Source organism: Leptonychotes weddellii, chromosome 7, assembly GCF_054177405.1.
Source record: "Leptonychotes weddellii isolate Sample4059 chromosome 7, ASM5417740v2, whole genome shotgun sequence".
In the NCBI taxonomy this organism is placed as follows: domain Eukaryota; kingdom Metazoa; phylum Chordata; class Mammalia; order Carnivora; family Phocidae; genus Leptonychotes; species Leptonychotes weddellii.
The window spans coordinates 110,315,492-110,327,810 of NC_138375.1; the positions used below are offsets into that span (position 1 = coordinate 110,315,492).

At 34.2% G+C, this 12,319-nt stretch overlaps 1 protein-coding gene across 3 annotated transcripts in view; it reads right to left on the bottom strand.

Annotated features, from left to right (window-relative positions):
• Nucleotides 1-12,319, bottom strand: part of ANKHD1 (ankyrin repeat and KH domain containing 1) — a 112,770-nt gene that overhangs the window by 20,322 nt on the left and 80,129 nt on the right. For all 3 annotated transcript variants that reach the window (XM_006731447.2, XM_031026141.2, XM_031026139.2), the window contains 8 exons: nt 11,155-11,913; nt 5,402-5,547; nt 4,907-5,018; nt 4,305-4,450; nt 3,657-3,799; nt 2,955-3,168; nt 1,041-1,216; nt 626-788 (listed from right to left, as the gene is read on the bottom strand). In XM_006731447.2, the coding sequence (XP_006731510.1) occupies nt 626-788; nt 1,041-1,216; nt 2,955-3,168; nt 3,657-3,799; nt 4,305-4,450; nt 4,907-5,018; nt 5,402-5,547; nt 11,155-11,913 (1,859 nt within the window). The remainder of the gene's footprint in view (nt 1-625; nt 789-1,040; nt 1,217-2,954; nt 3,169-3,656; nt 3,800-4,304; nt 4,451-4,906; nt 5,019-5,401; nt 5,548-11,154; nt 11,914-12,319) is intronic.

Consider the following 12,319-nt stretch of genomic DNA (forward strand, 5'->3'; position numbering starts at 1 on the left):
AAGCCATGTTAAGTAGTTTATAGTTTATCATAATTATAATGGGAAGGCTTTTAAAAATAACAGCAGACAAGCAATATATATATATAGGAGGTATAGTGAGTTTTTATGAAAGAGTCCACTCCTTTTTGTTCCTTCTTAGGTAGAGAAGACATCATCTGTATACTTAAATCTCGTGTTTTATGTACAACATAACAAAACTAGTCAAGACACGAGTGATTATCTTTTTTTTTTTTTTAAAGATTCCATTTATTTATTTGACAGAGAGACAATGAGAGAGGGAACACAAGCAGGGGGAGTGGGAGAGGGAGAAGCAGGCTCCCCGCTGAGCAGAGAGCCTGACACCAGGGCCGATCCCAGGACCCTGGACCATGACCCGAGCTGAAGGCTCAACCCACTGAGCCACCCAGGTGCTCCAAGACACAAGTGATTTAACTACCAAGTTGCTTACAAGTGAACTACCATGTAGCTCTTACATTTGGCCACAAAGAAAGTGGAAAGATAGCAGTGATTTATGTATGGAAATTCAGTCTATTCTCCAAGAGCAATTCATTTTTCTCACACGGTTTCAACTCAGAATTAGTTAAAAATGATTACATTTTACCTTTTTCCCTCCACATCAAATTACCTTGCGAAATGCTGACATAAGAGGTGTGATTTTCCGGTTATCTGCTGCATCCACATCAGCACCTGCTTGTACTAGCAATTGTACCACATCAAAATGACCACCATTGGATGCCAACCAAAGTGGTGTGTTTCCCTTCTTGTTTCGAACATCAATATGGGCTCCCCTATAAGATCAAAGAATGTTAATATAGTTTGTTTCCTACAAGATAAGGGCTGACTTTCTATTTCCTCTATTTGTCTTTTATCTTTTATAAGATAGCATGCAAATAGTACGTTCATTTTTTAAATAATCTGTTCTTTAAAATGTCAATAAAGTAAAACAATTTGATTAACTGTAAAGGCGCTGAAAAGTGAAAAGGATCATAAGAACTATATAATTTTTTTGTATTTTTTATAAAAATATAAAATTTACCCACCTATTAATCAGGAGCTCACAAAATTTGTAGTGACCTTTGTCAGCTGCTATTGTTAAAGCAGTATCTCTTGAGGAAGGCACAGGGGGGGCATTGACATCTGCTCCTTTATCAAGGAGAACTCTTCCAACCTCTGCATATCCTCCAGAAGCAGCTTCCATCAAGGGGGTCAGACCAGTCTGTTTAAACCAAAAATTTATGCAAGTAAATTAATCAAATTTTGTTAACAGACTAAGGTATTTGACTTATAAGTGGATTCTATTTCTGATTTTCTCTCATAAAAGAGCTAAGCAATATTCAATCTTCATTTTTACAAAACAAGAAATGAAAATTGTTAGATTGAATTAGACATGCATTCTAGAATGAATTCATTTATCATAACATACCACCTCATATAAAAAAAAAAAATTTCAGGGGCGCCTTGGTGGCTCAGTCGTTAAGCGTCTGCCTTCGGCTCAGGTCATGATCCCAGGGTCCTGGGATCGAGCCCCGCATCGGGCTCCCTGCTCGGCGGGGGGCCTGCTTCTCCCCCTCCCTCTGCTTCTCCCCCTACTCATGTTCTCTCTCTCTCTCTGTATCTCTGTGTCTGTAATGAATAAATAAAAAAATCTTTAAAAAAAAAAAAAAGAATTCTACATAAGCTACGTTTTTCTAGGGTTGTAAGTACCTAATAGTTCTAAGCACAGAAATTCGAAACACTGTTATACTAACTCCTTTCTAAAGGCCAGTCATGAATGTGTCAGAATCTGTTATGATCAGATCAGATTTTAGCTATCTTTTTTTTTTTTAAGATTTTATTTATTTGACAGAGAGAGAGACAGCGAGAGCGGGAACACAAGCAGGAGTGGGAAAGGGAGAAGCAGGCTTCCCGCCGAGCAGGGAGCCCGATGCGGGGCTCGAACCCAGGACCCTGGGATCATGACCTGAGCCAAAGGCAGATGCTTAATGACTGAGCCACTCAGGCGCCCCTAGATTTTAGCTATCTTAATTTTATGATCTATGTGGTAATTTTCTGATTGGGTTTTTTACCAATGGTAAGCACATGCTTCATTGAAGGAGTTCTTTAAAAATCTACATTAAAGGAACCTACAGGACACTTGGCTTAGTCGGTAGAACATGTGACTCTTGATCTCAGAGTTCTGAGTTCAAGCTCCATGTTGGGCACAGAGTTTACTTAAAAAAAAAAAAAAACTCTACAAAATAATCTTACTACAAAGATATTATATTCAAAGATTGCAAACTGGAGGATTAACAGAGAGCTATTCAAGGTTGAAATTGGAAAATGTACAGATTCTACTTTCTTCATTGTTCTTAATAAAAGTCATGAATGACGACAGTGTGTCATTGGCCACTGTACCTCACGGACCTTGCCTTGGGATGTCATTTTTAACTTAAGACAATTTAAAACAGCATATTCAATCTGAGTTGAAATGCCATGCCAGTTGTTTTTTTTTTTTTTAAGATTTTATTATTTATTTATTTATTTGACAGAGCATAAGCAGGGGGAGTGGCAGGCAGAGGGAGAAGCAGGCTCCTCACCGAGCAAGGAGCCCAACACGGGACTCGATCTCAGGACCCTGGGATCATGACCCGAGCAGAAGGCAGATGTCCAATTGACTGAGCCACCCAGGCATCCCTTTTAAGATTTTATTTTTAAGTAATCTCTACATCAAACATGGGGCTCAAATTCACAGCTCTGAAATCAAGAGATATACACTCTATTGATTGAGCCAACCAGGTGCCCTTTTACAAATATATAGTTTTAAGTAAACTCTACCCCTGATGTGGGGCTTAAACTCATGACCCAAGATTAAGAGCTGGATGCTTTACCAACTGAGCTGGCCAGGCATCCCGAAATGCTATGCTCTTTACACTAGAAATACACCCTAAGTAGTTGAAAAGTTATAAAATGCTTACCTTTGCCCTATGTTCAACATTGGCTTTTCGGTCCAGAAGCAAACTCACAACTTCTGCTCGGCCTTGGAAACATGCCAAAGTGAGAGCTGTGTTCCGATTGGTCTCTATTTGGGCATTAATGTCTGAACCCATATCAAGCAGCAGTTTCACTGCAGGAACGTGTCCATTCATGGCAGCCAACATCAGGGGAGAAATACCTAGTTTACTCCCAGTCCTAAGGGGAGAAATGTGCTTAGAAAATTAAGATAATATGTTGCCTATTGTTTTTTTAAAAAGCATAGAGAATATAAAAGACGAAAATGATTCAGTAAAAAGAAAGGTTTCTAACACCAATGAATAAATTTTATTTGTGTAGTCTACTAACTAGGAATAGGAAAATCTCACAATTTAAAACATAACCCCTATTTAGGGGTTATAAATTTCCAACCATACATAACGAAGTACTTTCTGAAATGAGACATCTTTAAAAATAGCAATGTTAGCTGAAATAAGCTGTGATTACCTATAAGCATATTAGAGGAATAACTGTGGTCTTGTAACTTTAGTACTATCTCTAAAAAATTTTTTAATTTTTAGTTAAAGTATAGTTGACTTTAGTACTGCCTTAATTAATAATGGTCTCTGTACAAATATTTAGAGGAAAGACACTTAACCCCAAGGTAGTAATTTACTAATCGTGAGTAATAAAATGAAGATAGATACCTTGAATTAATCTCTGCCCCAGCATTAAGCAGAATCTTAATTATATTAACATATCCTCCAGATGCAGCTAGACTCAATGGTGTATAATCAGACACATTCCTATGTTCTTTATTTGCACCTCGAGCCAGCAGCAAGTCTACCACCTGCAAAGTAAAATATAAACAGAGAAATCCAGTTTAAACTTGGGGTTCCACTTATAATGAAGGAAGCACAAAGAAATGGAACCTATACCTTCATTGTCTGACTATCTGACATTTTAATTATGCCCTAAATATTCAAATATTAGCACTAGAGAAATGGATTCAATTTCATATCAAGGAATTTGGAGCTTTGAAATCCCAATTATACTGAAATAACAAGATGTTACTCATTCTACTCATCAATTGTTGAGTGATGAATTAACATTTCATATGTATTAGGACCGTGGTTCATTCAGCCTCAATAAATGTAAGGATAAACAGAATTATTTTTTTGCCTAAAGGGCAAGAAACAGATTCCATAAAAGGTGATTCACTATTCCCATTAAATTTAGTGTATGGAACATGTCACAACACACGCAAGTTTTATTCATGTAGCTATATTACTAAGCATATGCATATTTAAAATATGAGCATAATGTTTACAAAATGAAAATTAACATTAACACACCTCCTGACGTCCACCAGAACATGCTAATGAAAGTGGAGTATCCTTAGTGCGTTCAGATTGTGCTTCTATATCTCCACCTTTATCCAAAAGGATTTCAACAACTCCAACATGCCCTGCTGTTGCTGCCAGGATCAGTGGTGTGAAACCTAAAGCAGAAAATAAAAATCTCAATTTGTGTTTTTTTACTTATTGTTTTTAATTCTCTATTATTTCTATAGATGAAGATCTTTAGGGCAGATACTTATAACCATTTAACATAAAACTGCTCTAATCACTAATTTACTAGTGACAAAAACCCAAAAATACATGATAAAAAGGAAATGCTGAGTCACACAAAACTACTAAAGTTTATACTCATAATGAACTCTGATACCTCTGTATGCTCTACTTTTGGATTAAGGAGAAAGGCAACCACAACTTGCTAGACTTCACTGAAGATTTCTGACTGAAATATGTTTATCCATCTTTTCACTGAGATAGTCTAGGAACTACTTACTGATAATCAAAAAACATAACTGTTTCCTAAAAAAAAAAAAACTTAAGAAAAAAGTGTTTTCTGATGTAACTACTCTCAGGCTTTACTTCTCACTGACATTCTTTACCTTTTTTGTCTCTGTGCTCAATTTTAGCATCTCGCGCAATGAGTACAGACACAAGTTCTTCGTGACCACCCGCACAAGCTAATGTTAATGCTGTGTCATGATTGCTCTCAGTCTAGAGGGAAAAAAAAAGTTTTTGTTTACAACAGGGTTATCATTTGAAGAGCAAATAATACTTATTTTCACAGTGAATGTACAATGATAATTTTCTTTTCCAACAAAGAAAATCAGAATTTGCAAAATAAACAAAGCAATCTAGGGGCGCCTGGGTGGCTCAGTCGGTTAAGCGTCCGACTTGATTTCCGCTCAGGTCATGATCTCAGGGTCGTGAGATCGAGCCCTGCACTGGGCTCTGTGCTCAGCGTGGAATCTGCTTAAGATTCTTGCTCTCCCTCTGCCCCTCCCCCCACTCATGCACTCTATCGCTCTCTAAAATAATTAAGTAAAACCTTTTAAATAAATAAATAAAGCAAGCAGGCCAGCAAGCAATCTACTCACATGTGCATCAATGTCAACTGAAGGGTACACAGGGGGCATAGACTGGGAAGCCACATTGCTTGGAGACTGTGAACAGGGTTCAGGTGTAAGACACTCCGTGGTCTGAGAGGAACTGTTTGAACCACTGGGCACTCTGCTACTCACAGCTGAAAAACAATATTCATATTGCTGAACTCTACTTAAAAGAGTAAAGTCACTTATATACAGAAAAACACAGAAAACAAAATTTTATAGCAGGAATATAATGTAGTAGTTAAATCACAAGCTTTGGAATCAGATGGACCTGTGTTTGAATCCCAGTTCTACCACTTTCTGATCTCAGACAAGTAATTTAACCTCTTAGGGCCTCAATATTCTTCATGTGTAAAATGGGGATGATAACAGTACCTGCCTAGAAAGATTGTTGGAAACACCACTTGAGATAATGCAGGTGAAATACTTAGTAGCATGCTTAATATTCAGTGCATACACAACAAATGACAGCCTTTTATGGTGTCAATAGGGAAAAAACAGTTTATAATAAAAAAATAAATTTTATATCTTAGTCTGTAAAAAGTAATTAGACAAAAATATCCTGAGGACAATGCACAAAAGAGGGGGGAGGAGAACAAGTTAAAATATTTCTCACATAAATAGCAGAGAGTATGTGCTTTTAAAATTCAATATTTATTTTTTAAATTTTCTAAAATGAATCAATCTCTGAAAATAAAACTATTTTTAAAATCAACATTGGAACTTTTATTAGGGATCTCAATCTGGTGTTCAAGACTGCTGTCTGAAAACTGAGTTAATTGACATTTTATCTTTATGTCTCTACATATTTCTTATGTTTCATAAGAGCCAGAGTTTGCCCCACATTGAGAGAAACAGGACCTATCTCAGAGGGATGTTACAAGCTGTCTGCTAAGTAAGGTACAAAAAGCATTTAAAATACACAGTGTTTGGTACATGTGAAGTGCTCATTAAATGTAATTATCAGATATTTTGTAGGACTTTCAGTAATATTGCTCATTGTGTTGAAAAATAAAAACATTACTACTCACTAAAGAAAAAACTCATAAAAAAACCTATAATCATTAATAATATAAAAAAGACAAAGCTTCAGTGATGGCAATACCTCTCATCTAGACTAAAAGTAAATAAAAAACTCACAGGTCTCAAAGGAAAATGTAAGCATTTCAAGGGTTGGAGAATGTTTAGTTTCTAGAACTTGGATATGATTGGATCTCAATCAAGGATACTTTTCATAAGTAAATGACTAAGTTTAGTTCACTATTTCTTTAAATAACTTCACAAATTTTAATATGTTCACATGTTTCTACATGAACTGTCCCATCCTCCTCCCCACCAATATATATAAAATCATCTTGGCTATATAAATTTCTGTAGCTTCTATCATGGTTACAAATAGGAATTATTTTATATATTTGTTTCACCTATAAGAACATGCACAAAATGGAAACAAAGCTTTAAAAATCTTTGTCATTCAGCAAATTAAAAGCAGACAGTATTTTGTTATACCTCCTCAAAAGAGATGGTATGTTTGGAAAACAGCTCTAGAAAACAAAGACACTAAAGACCGATATGTAGCTCCTCTGTAATAGTAAGATTTTAACAGTGGTCTCATAATGATTAACAAATACCTTACTAAAGAACTACTTTTATCATTATTAATATTGTTTATCCATGTTATCTTTTTGTTATTATGAAAAACAGGTGCTTAAAATTTTTTCGAAGTTGATTAGAGTACTCTGCCAGATCTAACACTATAAAAGACTTCTTTACAGAGATGGCTTTTAAAAAATATTTCTGTGCATTTAACAGCTCTATTACCAAAAATGTGTTGTTACATCAACTATTGCACATTTTTGTACAACATTATCCTAGAAACATTTTTTTCCTCCTTGTAATAATGACAATCAGAAACGTTCCACAAAAGTGACTTTAATAGCATTAATTACACACAAAAAGTAATAAAGACTAGAAAGTAGCAAGATTTAAAAGGTACATGTGGAATAAAGGTTTTATTAATATAAAATTATACCAGGACTATTACATTTTCATAAATCTTAAAATGTTTCCTACCTCTGAATGAAATGTCTCTGAAAATGACTCTGACAGATCACTACCAGAAGTCACTATATAATTCAAATTAAATTTATGCACTATCCTAAAATGGGGTGATAGAAGAATTAACTGCAATATTCTGCTTAATTCTTTATGAAATTTAAGATGGTTTTGTAGGCAATATGGAAGATAATAATAAACCGTACCATATAAAAATCTCAGATACTAGGTGTACATAAAGTATGCTGTGAGATTTTAGGAAATTAAGTCACCATAATCTGTTTTATATAATAATAACTTTATTAAATACAAATAAATAAAAATCTATAAATAAAATATTAACATCTATTAGAAGAAATTATTTTAAAAGATATTTTATTGCAAATTCCTTCAAAAATAAGAGGGTTTCCTAATTACCTTTTTATTCTTAAGCTTACATTGACTACTACAGGATTACTTAAAGCAAGATACTTTTGAATTGGAATTTGTTTTAAGAAAACCTATTAAGGTGCCAACAATAGTAACAATGTGCTAGCCACAAAATTATATTAAACCTTACATAAATACCAAATCTTAATATAAAAACAGTAAGGGAAATCATTAATTTTTTAACAGTCTAAGGAAATAACAAATATCTTTAAGATAAATTCAGAACTTAAACATGAATCAGATGCATGCATATTACACTTAAGGTTCTTAAACATGGCTGAACTGAATTTGAGTCTTGACACTTACTAGTAACAACTGCCATAAGCCTCAGTTTTTCAACAGAAAAATTGAGGTGGGAAAAGGACCTATTTTATAAGATTATTATAAATAGCCCATGAGATAATGTATATAAAGCATTAAGCACAGAGCTTAGTACATGGTAAGTGATCGATAAATGTGAATAAATTGATATTGAGTTGATTTTTAATCAATCTTTATATATTAATAATAAAATTTTTACTAGATGTTTCTGGAACTGCTCAATGGTCAAAGCTATTTTGTATTTTTTTAGATTTCCAAATCTTAGTTCTAGACATTTGAACTGAGAATCATGTGTTATTATGATACCTTCTAAAAGCCCAGCACTTACTTTCACAAGAAAAGGACCTCAAGAACCATGCTCCCAATCAAGAGTTTACATACATTCTGTCTGGGACTATATCAAGTATGACACATATAAGACTATATACTAAAATACTAAGCTAATCCAGTCATGACCTTAATAAATTATTTGTCTAACTAACTCAGTTACATGAAAATATTTTGACATAACAGCAATAAATAAAAAATACTCCTATATTTAAAGAGTGAAATTTATTGCTATTATATATGAATATTCTCTAAAACTGTAAGATATACAGTATTTTCTTCTTTATTAAATACAAGGGATGAGAACTAAATTTGGGTAAAATTAATTACATCTTTGGTGTAATCTATAATCATACTGATATATTAATATATCAGGCAATTATAGAATTAGGCATTCACCTACTCCATCCTTGTCTAATTTCTTTCACCTTTGATAAAGAAAATTAAGAGAAACTTGGTCTTAATAAAATAACTTTTTAATTTTAAGTGAGATAGTTCATCGTCTCGAACAAAGAAAATCTAATTATTGCTATATATTTTAAAACAGGTAACCATAAAAATGGAAATTTTTTATGTGAACATAATTTTTTTAGTTATTGGCTGATTTATATGTTAAAGTTTGTTAATAAAAGAATATTATACAAAATGATAGGCCACCTATCATTAGACATTAATGTCTACAGAAACTAAATTTTCTTAGTTTATTAACACTATACATAATTAAATGATGTTTCTAAACAAATTTTTTGAACTTTATAAAAGACCATTTCAATGTAACAAATAGTTTGATGAAATAAATCCTGCCTCCCCTACAAGAACCATCCATAAATACTACCATAAAGTTAATATCTACAAGTTCCTTTTAGAGCGGTTTCTACATTAAAAAAAAAAAGACAAGTTCTAAGTTACAACAAAACTAGATTGAGCAGTAATGTGGGTTTCAGAACTGCAAACTGAGTATTCAATTAGGAACATTATAATGCTATTTATGTAATCCTAAATCTTAAAAATGTTATTCCCATATTATCAGTTTCGTTATTATTATTCATAATCGTACTTGACGCTCAAATATCTGCTTTTACCCAGATTAGAAATTAGAACTATAAATGAACTCTAAGAGTTTATTCATAATTTGTTAACAACTCTCAATACCAACGACACAAAGTTAATTTGAGTTAAATGGCTGTGGGCTGAAGATATAAAAACCCAAATTAAAGAATAAAGAATCTAACTCCTTAAAAACATTTCCCAGCATTTTTATTTTCTTTATGGGAAACTAAGTATTCTCCTCTGTACAGTGATACTTATTACATATCAGAGGAGGCTTATAGGCAGTATCATAATTCTATAACCAATGCAAGTCATATAAATGCCCAATAAAATTCCTGATTTAAGTAAGCTTATTCCACATTTTTAAAGATTCAGTAAAGATTAGGAAGGCTAAAAGCTCACAAAAGAAGAAAGGAAACTGGGATAGTATAATTGGGATGGGAAGAGGGGAGGAGAATATGACAAGAGGAAACAGACAACAGTAAGGAAAAAAATGTTGCAATCAAGAGACAGAGGACTGGCCTGCCTTTGAATATCACTCCAGCTACATCTTAGTTCTTGGTCTTCATCCACTGTCAACAGCCATTCTGGCTGCATTTCTGAACTGGGCTCTCATGGAGGTGATACATTCACCAGCCATCTTTAGGAAGGTAAATGATTAATTGCACTGTTTTCCCACTGCTGCAAGGACAATGAAAGGGAAAGTAAACTTGTGCACCTCATTTCATATCTAGTTGTAATTTTCCACACAACAATAAACAGAAACATACACTTTAAGGTTATCAGGCCTTTCTTTTTTTCTTTTCCTGTGTGTATGTGTGTTGTGTCTGTGTGCTTTCATCAAGATAGTTAATATAAAAATTCCAATCTCCAAATCATCATCCAGTTGATAATAATTTCAATGTAATCTGAATCTTCTAACCACAAATACAAGAACATGGAATGCTTATAGTTTTCTCTGAACATCCCTTTTAATTAAAAATGTTTAAATTGATTTAATAAAATTATAAATAAAGAGAAAGCAATGTAATTTAGAATTATGATTTTCAGACATGAAAATCACTAGCAGGAAAATTTATGTATAATCTTATGTGAATATCTCTAAAGCCTACAAAGAAATTCTACTTTCAGCTCTCCTACCCAAGATACAACACAGGCTGATGTTTTGCTTTGTTGTTGTTTTTTTTTTAAAGTAATCTCTACACCAAATGTGGGGCTCAAACTCACGACCTGCAGAGCAACAGCTGCATGCTCAACCAACTGAGCAACCCAGGCGCCCCACAGGATGGTTTTGATACCAAAGTTCTAAAATAAAAGCTCATGGCAACTTTATTTTTTGCCTTTGCAAATAACAAAAAAGAAAAGGGGAAAACACACTTTTATGTGTTAGTGCTGTACAGCTTAGTTAAATTCACTTCCAAAACACCTCAAGGAATAAATAATTTTACAAAGATAATTCTAAAATGGAAAATACCCAGTTGGTGTTTTTGGAGGCTCATGTAAAGAAGTTGAGCACACAGATTAAAGAGAAATTATTACAGATATATTTCTTAACCCACCTGCTATCAGGTCATCAAGAGTGTCGGTAAGCGTCTGGGCTGGAGTTGCAACCATTAGTCCATCTGGTTCTTGAACTAACAGCCCCTGATCATGTCCAGTAATAGCAATCTGAGGCTGTCCTATAATCTGATGATTACCTGATACTTTCTGAAGTTCAACAGAATTTGTCCCATTAGAACCTAAGTCACTGGAAAAGTTACACTGTGGAGATGATAAAGGCTGGACTGGGACAAAATCAATTTGTTCTGCCGATGGTGGAGACTGCTGCTCATCATCAACATCATTATCTTTAAATAAGATTGTGTCAACCTGAGGTAACTCTGAAAAGTGATCCTCTGGGAGACTACCATCTCCTTCCCCTTCTGGGAAGACTCCTCTATGAGAGCACTGCTGGTGTAGAGATACTGTGTCTTTCTGACCTTTGGTTTCCAAGTATTCTTTGGTAAATTGCTGCTGTGTTTTCATCTGCAACTGCCTTTCCACTTTCTGTAGTTCTTTCAGTATTTTCTTCTTCTTCTGGACTTGCTCTTCTCTGTTCTTTTTAAGTTCTTCTATCTTATCTTTGTTCAGAGGTTCACCTTGAATTAACTCCAGTGACTTAAGCTGTGCTTTTTCAATAGCACTAATTCTTTGTCCCAGTTCATTCAGCTTGCCTTCAGTCTCCTCTACTATGCACTCCAAAGGCTGGTATGGGTGAAAAGGTGGCAGTACGTCCTGATCTGCTACCTGCAGGGAACTGGACTTCTGCTTGGATGTACCTAAGCACATGAAAAATGTTTGAAAAAGTGCCATGCTAAAAAAAAAAAAAAAAAAATCAGCTCCCCCTCCCACACACACACGGACCTCCCTCCCAAAACCCTTGACTGTTCAAAGATTCACACCAGTGGGAGGTAGATTAAAGACTCATCTATTCAACACAGCACACACTGGGATGTTGTCGATTAAAAAAAATGTGAATTTTTAAATTAAAAATCAAAATTTTAGGATAGGAGGATTTTGGAAGTTAAGACGAGGCAGGGAGAAAGGAGATCAAAGAGGAAAGAATCTCAAAATTCTGTTTATTAGATTGGACTTTTAAAGAACATCAAATCTAAAAGAGTGTCAAAATAGTGTTGAGGATATCATTAAAGATTTCCCAATTGTTTCTTCACAATATTAACTGTG